The sequence below is a fragment of the Dermacentor silvarum genome, chromosome 11 (genome assembly GCF_013339745.2).
Source record: "Dermacentor silvarum isolate Dsil-2018 chromosome 11, BIME_Dsil_1.4, whole genome shotgun sequence".
Taxonomy (NCBI): Eukaryota; Metazoa; Arthropoda; class Arachnida; order Ixodida; family Ixodidae; genus Dermacentor; species Dermacentor silvarum.
The window spans coordinates 63,569,896-63,589,019 of NC_051164.1; the positions used below are offsets into that span (position 1 = coordinate 63,569,896).

The 19,124-nt window shown below is 45.8% G+C and overlaps 1 protein-coding gene across 6 annotated transcripts in view; it reads left to right on the top strand.

Annotated features, from left to right (window-relative positions):
• The first annotated feature begins 790 nt into the window (after positions 1–790).
• Positions 791–19,124, top strand: part of LOC119433364 (polypyrimidine tract-binding protein 1) — a 136,668-nt gene continuing 118,334 nt past the window's right edge. For 3 of the 6 annotated variants that reach the window (XM_037700528.2, XM_049658594.1, XM_049658597.1), the window contains exons 1-2: positions 794–1,200; positions 15,092–15,116. In XM_037700528.2, coding sequence (XP_037556456.1) covers positions 1,175–1,200; positions 15,092–15,116 — 51 coding nt within the window. In that variant the 5' untranslated portion in view covers positions 794–1,174. Of the gene's footprint in view, positions 1,201–15,091; positions 15,117–19,124 lie in introns of all 6 variants that reach the window. The other 3 variants (XM_049658600.1, XM_049658596.1, XM_049658595.1) reach the window with 3 other exon arrangements.

A 19,124-nucleotide genomic window follows, 5' to 3' on the forward strand; every position in this document is an offset into this window, starting at 1 on the left:
AGGTTGGTTCAAACTCCTAAATGACAGGCTCATCACTGTTTCATTTGTTTCTGAATGGATTATGAAAGTACTGGGCTGTAAAAACATTTTTTTTAGGGACGCGATCAATCATTGCATGAGCTTGGCCAATGAAAAACTTGGCAATAGTGCAAGAGCGTATTTTGTACCGACCTTCTGTTGCTGCTCGTTTCATATAGCTTTTCATACACTGTCACCCTAGCCTACGCTGGCGTAAATAGTCAAATTATACGTCATTGTCTTGTCTTCCTTTTGTGCCGTATCAATGGCATTTTCTTTTGCTCGAACATAACTTATTTGTGGCAACCGGCGCAGACACCTGTGCAGAGTAAATGTTCCCACTTCGCAGATTTCTTACAAATCATTTTATTTCGATACAAGAAAGCAACTTTAGTATGCTACGTGACAGCTTGACCAGAGTTGCATAAGTGAATAACATTCCACGAGAGGTGGAAGCGAAGGGGAGACCGCGCCGGCCGGCAAGCTACCGTACGTTGCGGAGAGACCAGTTTCCGCGATGCGTTCTCTTCTTTTTTTCTCCCGGAGCACATAACGGACTGTGCGGAAACGGTCAAACCGTACTAACCGTGCACGGCCGTACGGACTGGGAATCCTCGCTCCGCCGGCTACCGCGCGCGCCGACGTGAGGTTGATCACCTGCCGCCGCCAGCCGCGCTCAGCTAGCGGAGGCGCGACCTGAACGCCAGGGGTCGCCACAGTTTGTTTAGTCACGCATCGCACGCCCGCTGCCGCCGCCTCCTCTCTTGTTTTCACGGCGAGCCGAGAGACAGCCACCGCGCGCGCTCACTTGCGACGTGCCCGATTCGTGGAGTGACAACGCCTGCTTACCGCTTCAAATAATAGGTGTCCGCGCGTGCTGCAAACCGCGTAACGACGTTTCCCGAGGTCCGCACCTCTCGCCGAGCGAGGCCGTCAAAGCGGACAAGCGAGCGGCCGCATCGCGCCCTAGCGACTCCGTCTGTGTGCTTCTCCGTTCAGTGGTGTCCGCCATATTGTGTGACGGGTTGACCGACGACGGCGGCGGAAAAAAAATAAGAGAAGGCATTCTGCTGCGCCCTCCTCTCCCGCGCGCTCCGCAGCAACCACTTGCTGCATGCCATCCGAGTGCGGCAGAAGACGTCGGCTAAAGTTTTAAATGAATTGTGTCGCTATTATGAACGGGTGAGTACAGGTCCAGTTTTTTCACTGCATGGGTCAGTTTTTGGCGCCGCAGCTGGTGTCTCCGTGCGTCGGATAGGTGACCGGGTCCGCCGGTGAGGCAGTTTGCCTGCGCCAGGGGTAGAAAAGGCCTAGCTCACGTCGCGGGTGCTCAACTGTTGATTTGTTCGTTTTCTTTTTCTTTGTGCGTGCACTTCTCGGGTACGGTCAAGGGGCAACAACACTGGCCTCTTGGCGCATGCCTGTCCGCGTCGTAGGCGCTTCACTGGACTTGCGAGCGGCTCTATGAGACGAGCCGAAAACGATTTGCGCAGAAACGGTGTGCGGCAAAAGAACTGCGCGTGCTGTCAGCGGCGCGTGCTGGTGTTAGGAACGCACGCGCAATATCCTCGGGCTGTCGTGTTCGAGGTGCCAGAGTGCGCGGATCTCAATGACGCTTTAACACTCGTCTTTCTTGTCCCAAAGTGCGTGCGGCCAACTTCCAGTTACCCAGGCTGGTTGCTACAGAAAGAAATGTTCTTTTAACTTCGAGCAAAGTGCTTGCGCCAGCGTGTGGAAAACTTGCGATGGCAGCTGGAACGTTTTGGACTCCTCGATTCAAGGCTTATTTTGCTACAACCGTGCATCAAAAAGCGGCCATTCATTCAACTCTGCGCGAACGTGGATTATTTCTGTGGCAGCACTATTTGTTTAATGACGTGGCTGTACCGTACGAATGGATAGTCAAGCTAGCGGCGCAGGAAACTGGCGGCTTGCTGGCAGGCGCGCCGTTGATTCATCGTGTTCTTTTTTTTTTTTTTCTTTTGTCTGCCCAGCTAGCTACATGCGCGGTTTTTTCCTGACCCGGGCGGGCTTTTCTAACGTCGGCATATAACACTTGCTGGCGGGAAAACGGCGCTGCGAAAAGAATTTACGGCGGCGTTGAAATGAGAACGCGACGCGGGCGCCGCGGCTTGTGACACTGCGTTCGGCTTGGCTTTTCGGCCAACAGGTGGTCGCGGCGGTGCTGCGCCTGAAACAAAACAAGTGGCGGAAAGAGATTGGCAGTGGCGTAAAACTGACGTTCGATTCTTATTTTTTTATTTTCTTTAGAGGTCGTGTGCTTTCGCGACAAAAAGAGCGTGGGGTTCCTGCCACGTTATCGTCTTTTTTTTTTTTTTTTGTGTGCTCGGTCGTCTGCTGGCGTCTTCTACGCGTTTGCCTGCTGTCCTACCTTTTTGTCTCGCTTGCGCGTGCTTTCTGAGCAGCGAGGTGCCCGCAAACCTACCACTGCTTTTTTTGTCGGGAACGTCATGGTGGAATGGGTCGAATTAGTCCCTAAGGGGGCACCGCCTTGCGGGATTCTCTACCGGCAGCAATTTTTGTTCGTTTTCCCGTGCGCGCTGTGCGCGTGCCGGCTAGACTCGGCGCCGCGATTGGCTGGCTCGATTGTTTCCGAGCTGTCGTGACGCGTTGTGGAGGTTTTGGCGTGACAGTCGTGCGGCGTTTCGATATTGATCGTGGCGAGCGGACCGTCGATATGTCCAACACGCCAAGTACCACTTTCTGCTGGTGGTGGCAGCGTGTTTGACGACGGGGCAAGCCAGCGACTTAGGCGCGGCGAGTAAGTTTGTCAGGTTGAGTGTCGTGTCTCCGCCTCTCGCCTCCATCGCGTGGCGAGACCAATGCCGCGGTAGCACGGCACCCGCCTTTCGCAATACGACGCCGGGTTGCGTATGCGACCGGAGTTGCAACCAGCGTGGTCAAGATTGGGGACTAAATGTGAAACGGAAAGGGTTAGCATTAGTTTGTGCTAAGCCTCCATTTTCTTTTGTTCTCAATCTCTGTGCCAACAGCAAAGGCTTCTAGTAGCTCAGACAGAAGCATTCTGTTTAGGTGCCGTTGCTGCAGCGCTGATTGTAATAGGTCTTCCTCATCAATTGATGTTCACACAAGCATCCTATTTCACCCAGTGACGACGACAGTGCTATTTTCAGCTAGAACTGGCGTGTTATACTGTTCTCTTTTGCTTGTTTACACTAAGACACTAGAGATCTGTGTAGCTTGCTTACTCTTTAGTGCAAACTCAGGTGCGTGGTCTCCCATGTGAGGATCATTGTAAAGGAGTGGGATCCACTTTTTACTGGCTTCATTCATTTTCACAGGACAAGGTAAAATGCAGTGGTTATATGCCTTGGTCACCTACCTCCTCCTGTACCAACCAAGCCTTAAGTTTTTCTTTTCACAAGCACAGGTCTTGTTGTTCGATCAGGTTGTTTATTCAGTGATTAAGATGGCAAAACAGTTACACATTCTTTTACAGACTTTAAAACCTTGTTGTGTTCTTATGGCACTGTGCTTATCTCTGGCAGCATGGACTGCTTCGATTGGCATTTACATACACACAATTTAGCTTTTGCTACAAAATTGTAAGGGCAGGAAACGGAAAGCTGCACAGACATTCAACTATTAAAATTTTTTGTTACAAATGCGCCATTAACCCTTCGGGATAGGTCGAAATGGCTTGGGCCCTCCCCATATGGGGTAGGCCTCAGCCATTTTGATATATCCCGAAGGTCTAACGGCGGATTTGGAATAAAACAGATTGGGAGTACTTTTACGTTATCCCAGCCTAGAAGCTTGTTGGGGTTCCTGCCACTTTGCTTAGGCCAGCAATTTTGTTGGCTAAATTTTGACGTTCCTGTACTGTTTCATCTGTCTACAATGTCCCATGTTATTTTGCTATTTCACAAATTGGTCTGCATGCAGCTTTAGCGAAGGTGTATTGCATGTGAACATGGATTTGCATGTTTCGATGCTGTTTCATACTTGACAGGCAATGCTGCACAGCACACCCAAGTAGTGTGGGCTTACTCCATGCGTTTCGCAGTGCAGTTTTCAATCAGCGACGCTTTCAGCGGGATTGCTATGTGAACATATATTGCACAGTATATACACACGCATTACACATGCACAAACACACAATATGTGCAAGTAACAAGCATCTAGAATGCCTGGTTCAGGCAACTGTTCCCAAGGAAGACTAATAGTGCCATTGCTGTGCTCAAAACACTTGTAGCACTGAACCAAGGTCCACCAATACGCTGCCGCTCAAATTTAAAGCAGATTTCAGGACTGCTTTTGTGGCTGCAAGGTGCAAGCAAGGTTGGTATAACATAAAACTATTCCAATCTGTTTTCATTCCAAATTAGCCATTAACCCTCTGTGATAGGTCAAAAAGGCTCCAGCTCTACCCATATGGGTGGCTGCCACGCCCATATGGGCAGAGATGGAGCCTTTTTGACCTGTCACGGAGGGCTAATGGCCACTTTGGTATGAAAACAGATTGGAATAGCACACACTACACAGTGCCAATCGTATCAGTTGCAATGTATACAAAAAAAACTAGTTTGTGTAGGTGACATGTAAAAAAATATCGGTGTAGACATGTATGGTCACACCTTGAGAGGCCACTCAGCATATGAAGACAATTTTCATGCAAGGGTTTATTGGGGCTGGTTGCCTGCTCCTAAGTTCACGTCCACACTATTCCTGCATTTGAAAGGATGTTACACATCAGCTGCCATTGTTGTTCGTGACACTGGCTAACACTGTGAGTGCTAGGTCTAATAAGTGTAGATGAGGGGACAGCCATCCCCATCTCAATTGGTAAAAGCATCGCACGTTATGTTGTATTTGTGAGTCAACCACTGTGGTGTTGCACTGCTAAGCTTGAGGTCGTGGGATCAAATCCAGGCTGCAGTGGCTACATTTTAATCGGGACGAAATGCAAAAACGCCTGGGTGCACCATGTATTGGTTGTACTTTACAGCATTCCAGGGGATCAAAATTAATTTAGTGGGCCTCTAATCAGATTGTGCTTTGGCACGTAATATCTCATAGTTTCTTAACTTAATTTTCTTAACTTGCAAGTACAACCCCCATCTACAGCAAGTTTTATTGTATTGCCTGTGGAGTTGTACAGCTGGCCACTTTGTAACGGGAAGCGAGTGAGCCATAACTTGTGTGTGTGCTGTGCAATAACACAAACTTGCTGGTTGTGATGGGGGGAAAACAAATTGTGCAGTTTAGTACTTCAACAAAAGTCTAGCCCAGGGGGTGTTGGTCCAACGCAGGGTTAACTTGCTACATGCATACCTGCCAACTCCCAAAGCTTTCAAAAAGTTTAAGAATTTGAGCCCTTCGTAAGATTTTGTGAATATTATGTCATGTTTTACGAACTATAAACAGCTCTAGTTGGAAGCCCTTCAGTGTGTCTATGGCCACCAATTTACCTTGCCTGCAAGCTCATTGTTTGCAGGAATATCACACTGCAGCTTTGAAGTCAATCGAGCATCCATGTCATGTTATTGTAAATTGGGGAGAGTTGCAGGGAAATTCGTTCACGCATGTGCGCCAAAGGGGGGACCGTAAAGCTGGGCATTTCGACTGGTCCATTTGAATCGACACCTTCCAATACATTTTTGCTTAAACAGTAAGTCGACAGAGTGGTCTTGACATATTCAGAATTGTATATGTGATGGTTTCTGCCACGCTTGTAAGGCCAACAGCAATGAAAACTTGGACCGTGTATAAATGGTATAAATATGATATAAATATTTAGTAGCCTCCCTTCAAAACTTGAAATATGAGTGGATGCATTATGAAAGGCTCACAAAAATGTTTCATAAAACAAAGGATACTGCTCTCCTGAAGTTACGCGAAACAGTTTGCACATGACCTCGGAGATTGGGTGGCACGATGTTTGCATTTTTGCAGCAACCGCCTGTCAGCATGTCATTCATTGCGAAACCGTTCAACACTGCATGCCTCTTTAGCTCACAGTAAACCTGTAAGGCGGGCAGGCAGCTAGACTTTGACCAATCTAGTGCATTTCGGTCTACAGAGGAGTGTAACGTTGATAGGATACTCGATGGACTTTCTGAATGTCGAGCTAAGGTGAAAAATTTACACAATGCCCTTTACACAAGAAGGGAAACCGAGGGGCCTGATTTTTGTTGGCCGCAAACATATCGGGCCAACAGATAACGAAGCCAAGAAAAACATAGGTGGTGTTACGTATCTACCTGGGCCAGCGTATAGCTTGTAAGTTCCCCACAAGGCAGCCCGTTTCATCAGCGTCGCCCAGACGGCGACAGTGGTCGACACCGACAGGAAAAGCTGACAAGCGTCCCGAATCGGGAGGGCGCACCTGGATGTTGCCATGAGGCAGCGTCGCCCAAACGGAGACCGCGCCCGACATCGGCCATGACGAGTTAACGGGATTAAGACGAGAGGCCAACTTCCAGGAATTGCTACCATGGGAGCAACAGCGATCTTGGTTACCTGATACAAACTGAGATGTTGAATGTGCTCCTGATGGAGTGGGCTACCCTACTCGGAGCCAGTGTACATAGTTTAAATCAAACCGTTTTCCTATTTCCTTCTACTGGATATACTCATTGATGGGCTTGGTAGTTTCCTTGCCCAAACGCCACGGAGAGCCGCTACAGTGGGTATTCCCCCATCTAAAAATGCTAAACGCCACCCGTTATAGGGCCAAGTGCCCTTGGTGCGGTGTCATACCTACCCTAATACATGTAACCTGGGAGTGCACTAAGCACCCTCATAGGCCAACTAACAATATCATGGTGCAGTGGGAGGCACAGCTCGCCTGTTCCGATTTGGCAGGACAAAAGTCCTTAATTAGCCAGGTCAGGCAGGCGGCAGAGGCCAGTGGGGCCCTGGACTGAGGGGCTCCGACCACCGCTCCTTAAAATGTGTTCCAGTCAAATAAAGTTTATATATATATATATATTCATTGTTTTTAATTGAAATGTACAAGTGATAAGGTTATGACTTCTACATTTCGATTAAAAACTAGAAATATTTCCCCTTAGCTTTCCTTGGCTTCATGTGGCCGTCATTTACACAACGAGGTACAAAAGATTTCTTGATCTGGTTCATCAGTTTCTGTGGAAGAAAAAATTATAGTGACCAAAGCTTATGACAATACGGGGAAAAGCGATGCTTGCTTACGCTGCCTTTTTCTGTGAACCAATCACTGCCGTTACTTAGTTGACCATTAAAGCACTAATTGCACCGCAATGTGCTGAATATCTCCCAAGGCTGCGCTCTGGGATTTGCATCACATCTGCTCTCCTCCAGGTTTCAGTTTCATATGCTTAGATATTATTTCAAGGCTGTCAATATGAAAATTAAACAATCGCCAGCCCATCAGCTTTGTCACGGTTGCTTCGATAGTTGTGTATTCCACAACTATGCGCTGGTATAAACAGCGCATGCGGAACACAGCAAGAGCAACAGGACATGAATTTGTTCAGTCTCTCCTGGTGTGTCTCGTCTTTGTGCTGCTTACATGCACATAGTAATGCACTAACTGGCCGAAATCGCACCACCCTGATATACTAATTTATAAGCCTTCTAGCCAAGGTGAAATTTAGTTGTAGTTATGCTATGTTCACTCTTCGTCTCGAAGCAGACGGAAGCGGCCTAGGCGGGCGGAAAAATCCGCCCGCCTGGTCCATACCTACCACTGCTGCTTCTTCCGTTGGTCATTGTCTATTTTTAGGAAACAACTATTTCTTCTTCCTCTTCCATGGTAGACTAAAGTTGCAGATGACACAGGAAGTTGTGTGAAATGATCGCTTCTGGTAACGGGGGATGGGTCAGTGAATGAACATACCGCTTGAAATGGTGCGATAAAGAGCGCTACATCGTGAACAAACATACGCAAACTGGATGGATGTGGGCGAAAGCAGTAGCGGCGGTGGTAAAACAAATGTGAACTTGCACTTGCGCAGAAAATATTTTCTGCCCGCTTACCGTTTCCCAAGTGTGAACGTAGCCTTGATCTTAGTGTTTGACTTTAGTTTTTGTTTTGTTTACATGGTTGTTATCCAATTCAGTGCTCCCTAAAAAAAGTGAAGTAATATGTACATTGCTGTTGTGGAATGCTGTACTTCGTTAAGGGGCAAATGGGCCTTCCATTGAATGGAAGGAAAGATAGATATCCTGCCCGATGAGCGACAATGTGATAGAATCCGCACAGTATGGCTCTTAGCCCACATTACTGTTCTGAATGCAGCGAAGGGTGTCTAGAGTGTAAACAAGCCATAATGTGGGGTCAGCATTATTTCCCTAGGATGTCCACTATTGTCTTCTCGTGGCTTGCCTCATTACAAGTGCAGGGCAGCTTCTCTTGCTATGGGCTCTTGTTGCATCCTCATTTCCCGACCTTTGTCTCCGTCATGGTTGGCTGACCCTGTTCATCCAGTCTGTTGATGCGACAGTGCGTACATCCTTTCGGGCCTGCATAGTGATGTGTATCATGTTTTTTTATTTTTACATTCACATGTGATATTTGCAGTTCCTCTTGTTTTGACAATTTGTGCATGGCCAGAGGCCAGTCTCTCATTCCTTAAAAAGCCCCTCTTTAGGTTTGGCTGTTTTAAACAGATAACCGCAGCGTATATATCACGTGCCGACAAGCGTGCCTGATAAGCATTACATGCCCCGCCCTCCCTCTTGAAAAAGCTCCACCCCAAACCTGGTAGTCCAGGTAACACGCACAAATGCCGTGACGTGAAACTCGCGTCATAGCGTCATGTGGCCAAAGCCTGGCCACTGCTGTCCATTTCAGAGGGGGGCAGGAAACACTCGCGTACTGTGCTTTGCCTGTGCTTCCAAGGTATTGCAGGCGGTCAAAATTAATTTGAAACTCCCAAGTATAGCATCCATCGTAGCCAAATTGTGGCTTTGAGACGTAAAGCTTCTTTGGTTGGTTGCCTGGTGGCTTATGTTCTTATTTCTTTACCTCATTTGCCAACTGCATTGAATGTTCATTTGTTCAGGGGACAGAACATTGCTGTTTTTAGCTTTGCTTTCATATTGAGAAAGTATCAGGAAATAAGTTGTCACTTTCTGCTTTTCATGCACACCGTGGGATAGGGATAAAGATTTAGTTTATCGCACACTGGTCTGAAGTTCGGGAATGAAGCCGTAGTGCAAGTAGGTATTGTTACATCTTGTTTCTGCCTCCTGAGAAACTTGGACGTGTTGCAGGGCCCCTTTAAACCTTGCTGATTTGCCACTTCTGGCTCACGAGCACGGCCATGCTGTGTTTTCTTATGTTCATAGTAGACAGTTGTAGTATTGCGTAAGCAAGCAATACGCTATAGTACAGTGTACGCTACGCAGCACACGTTTATTAAACAGTTTTTGTTGGCTAGAAATTTTCCAATCTCAGAGGCCATATGCCGTTGTTGCGCCTATCTCCCGACTTCACCGATATGTGGCACTGACGAAGGTTTCTTTGTTAGGCTTCGACTCGTTCGAAACGAGAAGCGATCTAGAAAACTCCGCAATGTTATCCATAACACTTCGTCGTCGAGCCGGCCCGAGACTAAGCGAAAGGCGTTTAGTCATTTGCTACGAACAAAGTGAATTCTACTAAAGCAACGCCAAATTCAATTTGAAGCAGGCTGTAGAAACGGAGCTATTGGTAATAAAACAAGGGCTTTCGCGGTGCTTCCGCTCCTTCTTCAATCAATGCCTTGCGCTGCTAAGGCTACAACTTCTACATTTCACCGTGGCGCGCAGTTCAAATTTGATTTCGAATGTCAACACAGACGCCACTACTTCTGATTATGACGCCTACGACATGAGCCTCAGTGCACTTAGCCAATGGACTCGTGGTGCCACCCCGCAGCGGCCACGGTATCTACGCTCCGTAGCAAACAGCAGCTACATGCAACTGTAGTGCGTATGCGCAGCGCTTGCTTTATGCATGACAGGGCTTGAGTGCGTGATTGCACTCAAATGCTTCCGTCTGACCATGTTGAGTTGTGCAAACTGGCTTTGTCCTTCGCCAGAGTGACCGACGGATAGTAGCCACATCCAACTTGCGTATTTTTGAAGCGCTATCAAATAGTCTGCCAAGGCGTCTAACCAGGAGTGAGCGAGTGCCCGCAAGCGTGGGCGTGGTCTGACCAACCTACCTTCTTGATTGACGTCAGCTATTGGCCAATAGCAGCCGCTTATGGGAATCTGCTATATGATGAAATAATGCGTCTAGAAGAGAGTAAAGAGCAGGCTTCTGTTGAAAAGAGAGCGTTAGAAAGAAAGGCACCTTCGCCCTCCACTTGCAAGCTCCAAGCGTCGCACACGACTGCAAAGCTTGGCTCCAGCAGCGTACGTTATCCACTGACAATGTTTTTTCACCAAGACCGAGGGGTGGTTCAGGACCCCTTTAAGTGACCAACTTGTCATTACAAAGCTTACTGAGGACAGCAATGACATGAAACACACTGATTTTCCAGCAAGGCAGAGGTGCAGCATTTCTCACTGAGCTGTGGCCTAGGTAGCTCCTGGAGAAGCTGGTTTTGGCTTGCAGGATTTGAGTTGTGCAGCCCCATCTAGCAACTTTGGGCACTAGAGCTTGTGTTGTCTCTACAATGGCTGTTCAGCGATCAATTTCTGCTTGGCCTGGAAATTAAATGACAATCATTGATGTATGGGAAACACTTAACTGTTCTGAATAAAAACGAATACCACGCAACAAAATTTAACCTTAAAAACCAACAAAAGGCAGCCACAGTGTGCTTTCTCACTAAATTCATGTCATATTCTTGAAAAAAAAATATTCGTATACTTCCCAGGATTTCTTCAGCTGCCAAACAATTGTGCCACATTCTATGAAGCAGCTACTACTTTGAGAAATCTATTCTTCTTCCTGCGATTTATTTTATTCTGCCAAGTTTTATGATTATACATCTGACACATCTCAAACGATGCACTAAACACTCGATAGCCACCGAAAATGCAGCTAAGAGCTCCTGAAAGTGAGTGTAGAGCTGAGTCACTGCAACAGCCATTTCTCTGGCCCTAGTGTTAAGCAGTGTCTTCTACCCGACTTTCATCGACGTCGCATTCGTGCATTGTGGCATTCATTGAGCCTCTGACTGACCAGTTTGTAAACACTATCCAAAATATTCTGCGACTAACTAACCTGGCATTTGTGGCCCATAGCTTGGTGGTAAATGCCAGGGTATGCTACCTGTGCAGTACTTACTTCTGCTAAGAATGGCTTGGCATTTTCCAGGCAATGACTGTTTGAAAAGGCTACCCGCATTTTTTTTCTACCACTGAGGTTACGGTTTCGAATGCAAAATAAACTGCTTGTGTACTTAGATTTAGGTGCATGTTAAACCTCAGATGGTCGAAACTAATTCGAACCCTCCCACTACAGCATCCCTATAGCCTGTGTGGCTTTGGGACATTAAACCCTATAATTTGATTTGTGTGGGACCCACCACAGCAGCTTAAAGGCTGTGGTATTTTGCTGCTGAGCTCGAGGTAGCTTTTCGATCTTGGCGATGGCAGCTGCATTTCGATGGAGACAAAATGCAAAAAACACTTGTGTACTTCAGTTTAGGCACACAATAACAAAAAAAAAAAAGATTGGTCAAAGCCACTATCCGATTATGAGGCATGCCTCATAATGGGATAGTGGCTTTGGTGCCTAAAACAACAGATTATTAGTATAGTTACTCTTTCTTCTTATTGTACATTGTGTGGGTAGACTTTTTAATGCCCGTGCCAGACTAAGAACTGAGATATTGCATGCAAGATTGAAAACAACATTGCACATGCTGGCTGGCCATTAACACATAGGCATGGTTCCTGTGCCAAAGCTTCTATGGGCTTACTGCACAGCAAATTTCATTATCTCCCTTTCATTTTGCCCACCTGTGCCATGGTTCAATATCAGAACTCTCATGGCGATAAGCTGTGATAAAGGCTTCATTATCCTACTCTTGCTTCATCCGTTCTTTGGCTAACAAATGCGTTCTCTCATATTGTGCACCTATGCACTACTGATAGCAGGCAGTGGAAATGCGGAAACAGGTGGTCATCTTTAGGTGATCGTAGGTCCTGATATTGCATTTGGGTGGGACAGTGATAAGGCTCACTTTGTGTGCTGATAAGTGCTGCTCTCCGAGTGCTTTTTCATAGCACACTGGCTCGGTTATCTGCACTCTCTGTGGTTTGGAGGTGGATGGCTAATCTGATGGAGTTTGTGTGCATGTCTGCCTGGGGGCTGGTGCAACCGGCTTTAAGAGAATAGTGCGCTCTTGCCCTTCTTAGCTGCTGCCTTCTTGTGGCTATGTAGTGTGGATATTTACTGCATAATGTGCAGAGATAAGGCACTACATTCTTGCGCTAGAGTGAAATGTTCTTGCAACTTAAGGTTGCTTCATAGCACTGCACTCAAAAATTGTGTAATGCACTGAATGATGAACTTGCATGCACAAATGCATTACCGTTCACCTTACACAATGCCGTGGGATTAATGTTGCTTGAGCTGGAAATTTAGTCAATACATGCTCATGAACTACAGCTACATGCATCCCTGACTAAAGCTTTAAGCACAGAAATGAGAAAAAATTCGGGGTGTTCAAAGAATAGAATTTTCAAATTGTATTGAATATGAATATTCGAGAAAACGACCTCCGAATATCGAATACTTCATCATTCCTAAACAAAGTGCAGTATGAAATTTGCATGGAGTTCGTTAGGCAAAGAAAGACCTAGTTATGATACATGCATTCGCCATTTGCAACTCTACATCCAGTCAGCCCATGAGCTCGAAATATGAAATTATTATTGTGTTGTTTACACCATAAAAGCAATGGTAATGAAAGAAAATCAGTATGTGTTGTGTTCATCGAAGGAGAGAAGTACGATACAATAGGCATCGCACATAGCTCTAAAGGGATCCAAACATGGTGAGACTGGCCAGTAATAAAGTGCTTTGTCGAAATCAAAACAGATTCCTCTGTAGGCGGCATAAACGTGAGGCATTCTTATTGAAAGACTGGAAAATATGAAACAGAAGTTACCTGCCTTTGTTCAGTAACTAATTTCTCTGTGCAGCAACTGTGGCTATCCAGATGCAGAATCAATCGAAACAGGCTACACTTGCAAAGGTCTCAGTTGAGGCTCCTATAGGTGTTATTCCTCATATCCGGAAAAAAAAAAGTTTTTGATGATTTCGAAGCGTTAATTTTTGACAATGGCGAATCGAATAGCAAGGACTATTCAAAAATTTGTATTTCACACGCACCTTAAAAGAAATCTTATATTTGGTCGCAGCAAATGCGTTCAACCTGAAATTGAAAGGTGCAGTGGATATTTCCCCATGCAAACCACGTTGGGCACTTAATAATCGGGTTGAGGCAAATTAACCTCGTGCCATTTCCTTGCCCTGTGTATTTATGCTTTCAGCTGCACATGCAAAGGAAGCCGATTTCACTCTGGCCAGCACCTCCCATACAAAGCTGCGGTGTAAACTGAAACACAACACTAAAGATAAACACTAGGACAGTTTAGACTGATAAAGTACTGTCAAAACCCTATTTGCTATAATTTTGCATTAGTAGGTTGATTATTGTATGATAGAATGAAGGCCAAACATCTCTTTTTATACATTTTACTCTTGTTCATTTGACCCTTGCTTGACTGCAAGATTTAGTCAAATTATCGGGAAGGTCGAATTAACAAGTAGCGACAAAATGTCTGAATTAAGCTATTTTTTATTGTTCGAGGTAGTCTACCATCGTTGACAGGCTACTTTGAAATACAATATTACAATAGCTATACATGGTGTTTTCAGTCAGTAGCGCACTGACCTCAACGCTGTAGTCAGTGCTGACTAAATCCTCGACAGACATCTTCCAGGGCAAACCGGGAAGTCATTATCATCCCTGCAGGAAAGGCTGCTGATGTCATCGTTCTCGCCTAGGAAAGCAGTAGCGGGGTCTGCTGAATTGTGTTTTCAACCGTTCTCATATGCACAAACCCTGTGCATATGAGAAGGGCACTGGTGGAAGTCCAATTAACTGAAGTGACATGCTTTCGTGTTTGAACTAAATGAGTTTTTCTTCCATAATGATGTATGGATTCTCGCTGAGACTTTTTTTGCAGTGTGTTCAAATTGAACGAAAAGGTAAATTAACTGAGGCCGATTGAACGGGTGTCATCTGTTTTGCGCTGGAACTCAAGCACTGGGATGCCAGTGTGCCGTATTGCATCTCAAAGCCTTTTTTAAAACGCATTCGGCCCATTGTAGCTTAGTAAAAGTTCTTGAAACTTGACGAAATCAGTCTTGGGCTTTTTCGGAATACAATTCAGTCCATCTTTACCGATGAAAGAAATAACTAGTCCCAAGAAGATGCTGTCAAAGTCCATGACTTCACAGCGAGCTGGTGCTGGAATGTCAGTGTTCTGCTCCCATGTGAACACACTGCATTGTGACGTCACGACACATATATACCTCCTGGGAAGTGAAACTGGTTTGTAGATAAGTTATGATGTTTAATTATTAAGGACACTCTTGAGACTTGCTAGGGCTTTTTTTCAGGGTTTCGAGCTCTAGGACGTTCCAGCTACGCAAAAATAAGACAAAAGTGGGAAATGTCCCGTCAGTACTTACCTCTATGCAACAGCTCCACGTCGGATGGAGAACCAAGTTATGAAGACATTGAAGGAACCCTCCTGCACTTGACCCTCGATAAAACTGCTTTGGGAAGCTCTAGTGGTTATCGCTAGACACTCGCTTATTCGGCAAAGATTTCTTGAACAGCTTGAGCACCCTCTGATCTTTCTTGCTTGTGGGCCATGATTCTGGCAACTCTTGTGCTTTAGTCGCCTGCGAGTCATGACTTCGTGGTGTACCTCTCTGATTCTTTGCCGATTTCTCCTGCGTGACGTAATCCTCTCCTTTTCTGCCCGCACCATCTGTTGCGTTATCCGTCTCTGCACATTTGATTGGCTTTGGCTTGTGCTTGTCCTTGACTAATCTTTTTTTCCTTTTTCTCTCCTTCCTTTGCAGTGAAGTCAGCAAGGACATATTACGAGTGAGTAATTTTTCTCGTTTCTTGCACGTCTGGCAAACTGCAAATTCTGTGTGGCTTGGGGAAAAGGCATCTGCAATACGCTTTCAGTGGAGCTGGCTGCAAAAGTGTTTACGGCGTGTGGGATCTGAGAAGTCTGGTATTCTGTGCTTGGACACTGCAAGTGAAAGTCGCAGAACTAGAAATGGTAGCTTGGAAACTTGATGGATGGGGTTGGTTAAGTTGTATTTGCCGCTGTTTGTGTGCCCTTTGTCTCGCATTTGCGTTGCACCCGAGCATCATGGGTAGGTCGCCAACTAGTCCATTCGTAATTTTAGCTTGTACTGGTTGGCATATGTGAACAACGTTAGTGTTAGTTTCACTGGTTATGGTCCTGAAATTTTGTAGATACCGTGGTCCGCAAACGTTCGACGCCGACAGCAGAAAGATTTTTGCTAGCAATATCTAGGTAATGTTTAAAATAACTGTTCACCTGGCCAAGGGCTGCATTGCCGCGTGCTAGACTAGTGGAGAAACCTTGTGAAGGCCGATTTATATATCAAATGCCGTGGTTCTTGTGGAATAGGCTTCCCTACTTTCTTTCCCTTTTTTTTAAATATATAAAGGCAAAGAAAAAAACACACTAGAAGCACGTAAGAGAACGGGACTGTATTGACGTTTCAGCCGTGGGACTGGCCTTTGTAGGAGCAATACACACATGCGCCGGTGGCAGCTTATATAAGGCATCACAGTGACGTATGTATACAAAAAAAAAACAAATTTATACAAATGTGCATGTAACAGGGCAGGTGATATGTCAAACCACCGCTTTATGTATACACTTTATAAACTGTATGACGTCATCGGGACTGCTATATTGTTGTTCGGCCAACATGGTGAAATGCAGCGCTTTTCAAGGAGTAGTGGATATGACATTGCGCTGCTAAGCTAGAAGTAGTGGGTTCGATTCTGGCTGTGGCGGTCATATTTCGATGAGGGCAAAATGCAAGAATACTCGTGTACTACAATTTAGGTGCAGACTAAAGAACCCCAGGTGGTCAAATGCATTCCGGACTTCTCCACTTATGATCCGATAGCTGATCTGATGGTTGCTTTGACACGTAAAACCCTAGAAATTTAGACTAATTGCCTTACCTGTTTAAAAAACTGAGTGCTGGAAATTAAGAAAAGCGTCAAAATGTCGCACGGGTGTTTGATGAAAATACACAAATCCATGTGCTAAACATCATTCCCATGGATAACGGAACAATCGCAGCGCTAAAGTTGCTTCTAGTCATTTTTGTAGGAAACCGAATGGCTTTTCAGGCGACCCTAATTGTGCCCAATAAACGGTGACCAACTAAAGTGGCGACCTCTAATGACCCCCTTGGGGTTTTGGCCTCTCTGGGCAGGCATATTGCAGATATGCGAAAGGCCGTGTTCCAGTTGTTTCTGGTTGCGACTGTACAGCTGTGACGTTGCAGGGGGATTTCCTCAGTGAATCTCGTGATGCTTTCACTAGGATACCACACGTGTCGCAGTGAAGTGGGGAACAAAAAAATCGCTGAAGTTGAAGAGCAGTGATAATCTCAGCTGATCTGTACTATGTTTAGACAAATTACCTTGCTGTCTTTAGAAAACTGAGTGTTTTAGAAATTAAGAAAGATGAAGTGTCAAATGTCACATGGGCACTCATTGACGCCCATAAAGTAGAGATCAGTCGATAACGTGTGCCTGATACAAGCAACAGTGGTCAACACATCTGAACATTATCGCTACCAGTGCCGCTGCTCCTCTCTGGGACTTCTGGCTAAATGGTGCAGTATTTGTTGCTTGCTGAAACTGATGTGGCGAAAACATGTTATAGCATTATTGCTTATATCTTTGCAACCTAATACCCATGCACCTTACTTCTGTATCGTTGTGCCTGTGTCATGTGCGCAGATGGCACCATTGTCCCGCCATGCATGATGCAATCGAAGCTAAATTTAGCCTCGTGCGCGGCGTTTTTAGACAAGGTATATGTACGCATGGTAGTGAAGCTGCCATAGAAGCCCATACTTCCTGCAATGGCGGCTTGTGGAGGCACGGCAGCGCCATCTACATTTCGCGGGGCCAACTTCTCGCTTGCTGCACCAAGTAGTCTACTGCGCCAGCTCACATTACGTCACTATGACATCGCATATACAGAGCACACAACAGTGCAAATGAAGCGTAGTGAGAACATTTGCCCCAGCATTGCGTCCCATTTTAATCTGAATACACCCATCTATATTTATTGGCCTCATTCTATAACGGCACACATTACACTGGTGAGCCTTGAGGGTTTTTCATAAGTGAAAAGCAATGGGATCACGCAGATTTTGGAGAAAGTGGCATATCCATGTGTCCTTCATACCAACACACATATGTTATTTCAGTGTTTAGATAAAATTATCATTACATTGAAATGATTCACAAAGAACAATTTTTAAGCTAACACTAACACAGCATGCGTGCCACCTGTAGTTTTTCTCTGGTACAGGAAGACATAGCTAGAACATAATATTTAGTGAAAAGGCAGTTCAAACATAGTTACTGATCAAATCTTATAAGGTTACCACTATGTATATAGCCAGTTTCTTTTTATGGCTATGCATAAGAGAGTTTTGATTACATTACAGTGTTAAGTACGGTCATACATTCTCGGCATATCTCCGCACGCATCGCCACAAACTTCAGAAAGCCTGCACAGTTTCGTATTTATAATTCGTGGATGGAAGCAAACAGCCTCCAACTTCACATTTTCCTATTCTAGTTGAATTATCTGTACTTTTTCAAATGTTTCCATTGGAGACGTATTGGATGCTTAATTTTCATCAACTAGCGTTGTGCCCCACGAGATGTAGTCGCGCTTCAATCGCACAACCATAATGGATGCAGCTGCTCGTTGGCTTGGAACCGTATTTCAGCCTCGCCTTCGCGACCATGTGAATTGACCTCGTTTTTATAAGCGTGGCTCGGTACTACTTCTGTACATCCGAGCAGGATTGCTTGCGTTTGAGAGAGCTCACTATGCCATAGTGGCTACGCGCAATACAAACCTGCAATATGATGAAAAAGTTTCAACGCTTGCACCAGTTTCCTATACACACTGTCTGCAGCACGCACAAGACGTTTCACGTACCGCACTGCGGCAGTGTACCTGATAGAGCCGACCCGATATTTTTTTTTTTTTTGCCATTACGACTACCGTCAGCTGTCAAACTCCACCGTGGATAAACTTTTTGTTCTCGATGAGGATACTTGCAGTGTAGCCATCGTGCCGGCGTCATGCGTTTGCCACACTGAGGACAAATGGGAAGTTGCTGTGCTACCTGCTTTGTCCAATGCAAACGTCCTTGTTGCCTTCGGTTGTACCCATGCTCTGCGTGGTTGCTTTTAGGGCGAGTCCATTACAGAACTTAATTGCACGTGCATTTTTCCGCGTCGCCCTACGATCATCGATTGCGTGTCGCGGAGCGTCCGTCTTGGTTGGGGCAGCCCAATTATGGCCGAGGTCATTGTTGCGTCTATTGTCACTCGGCGGCAGCTCTTGCAGCCGGCTTTTATCCTAGCCACGCCTGAAAATGTTTATCATATATGCAAATAGGCTTTGGTCATTGTGGGGTACGCGTGTGTGAAGGAACACAGATTAAGATAGTCGGCGACTACAACTGCGAACGAAGCGGGCGGTAGACGTCGCCTGGTCAAGGAAACGAAACGCTTTTGGTGCTTGCTTTATATTTGTCTCTCAACTGGGGTGAGTTGGACCCACTCAATCGTGCTTTTATTTTTTCCCCTTGCTTCCTAAACCGGTTATTTTTCGTTTACCGTCGTACTTCGCACATTCGGTAGATCAGTGTGGTCCCCAGTTGCGAAGGGGAACACCATTGACGCCTCGTGAAGGAGGCGGGCAGGCTTCGCGGATCGCGGCGTCAACGCCATATCAGTAAATTTCCGAATTTTCCGTAAGATTTGCGACCTTGGGCTTGTTCTGCTGTTTTACGAATG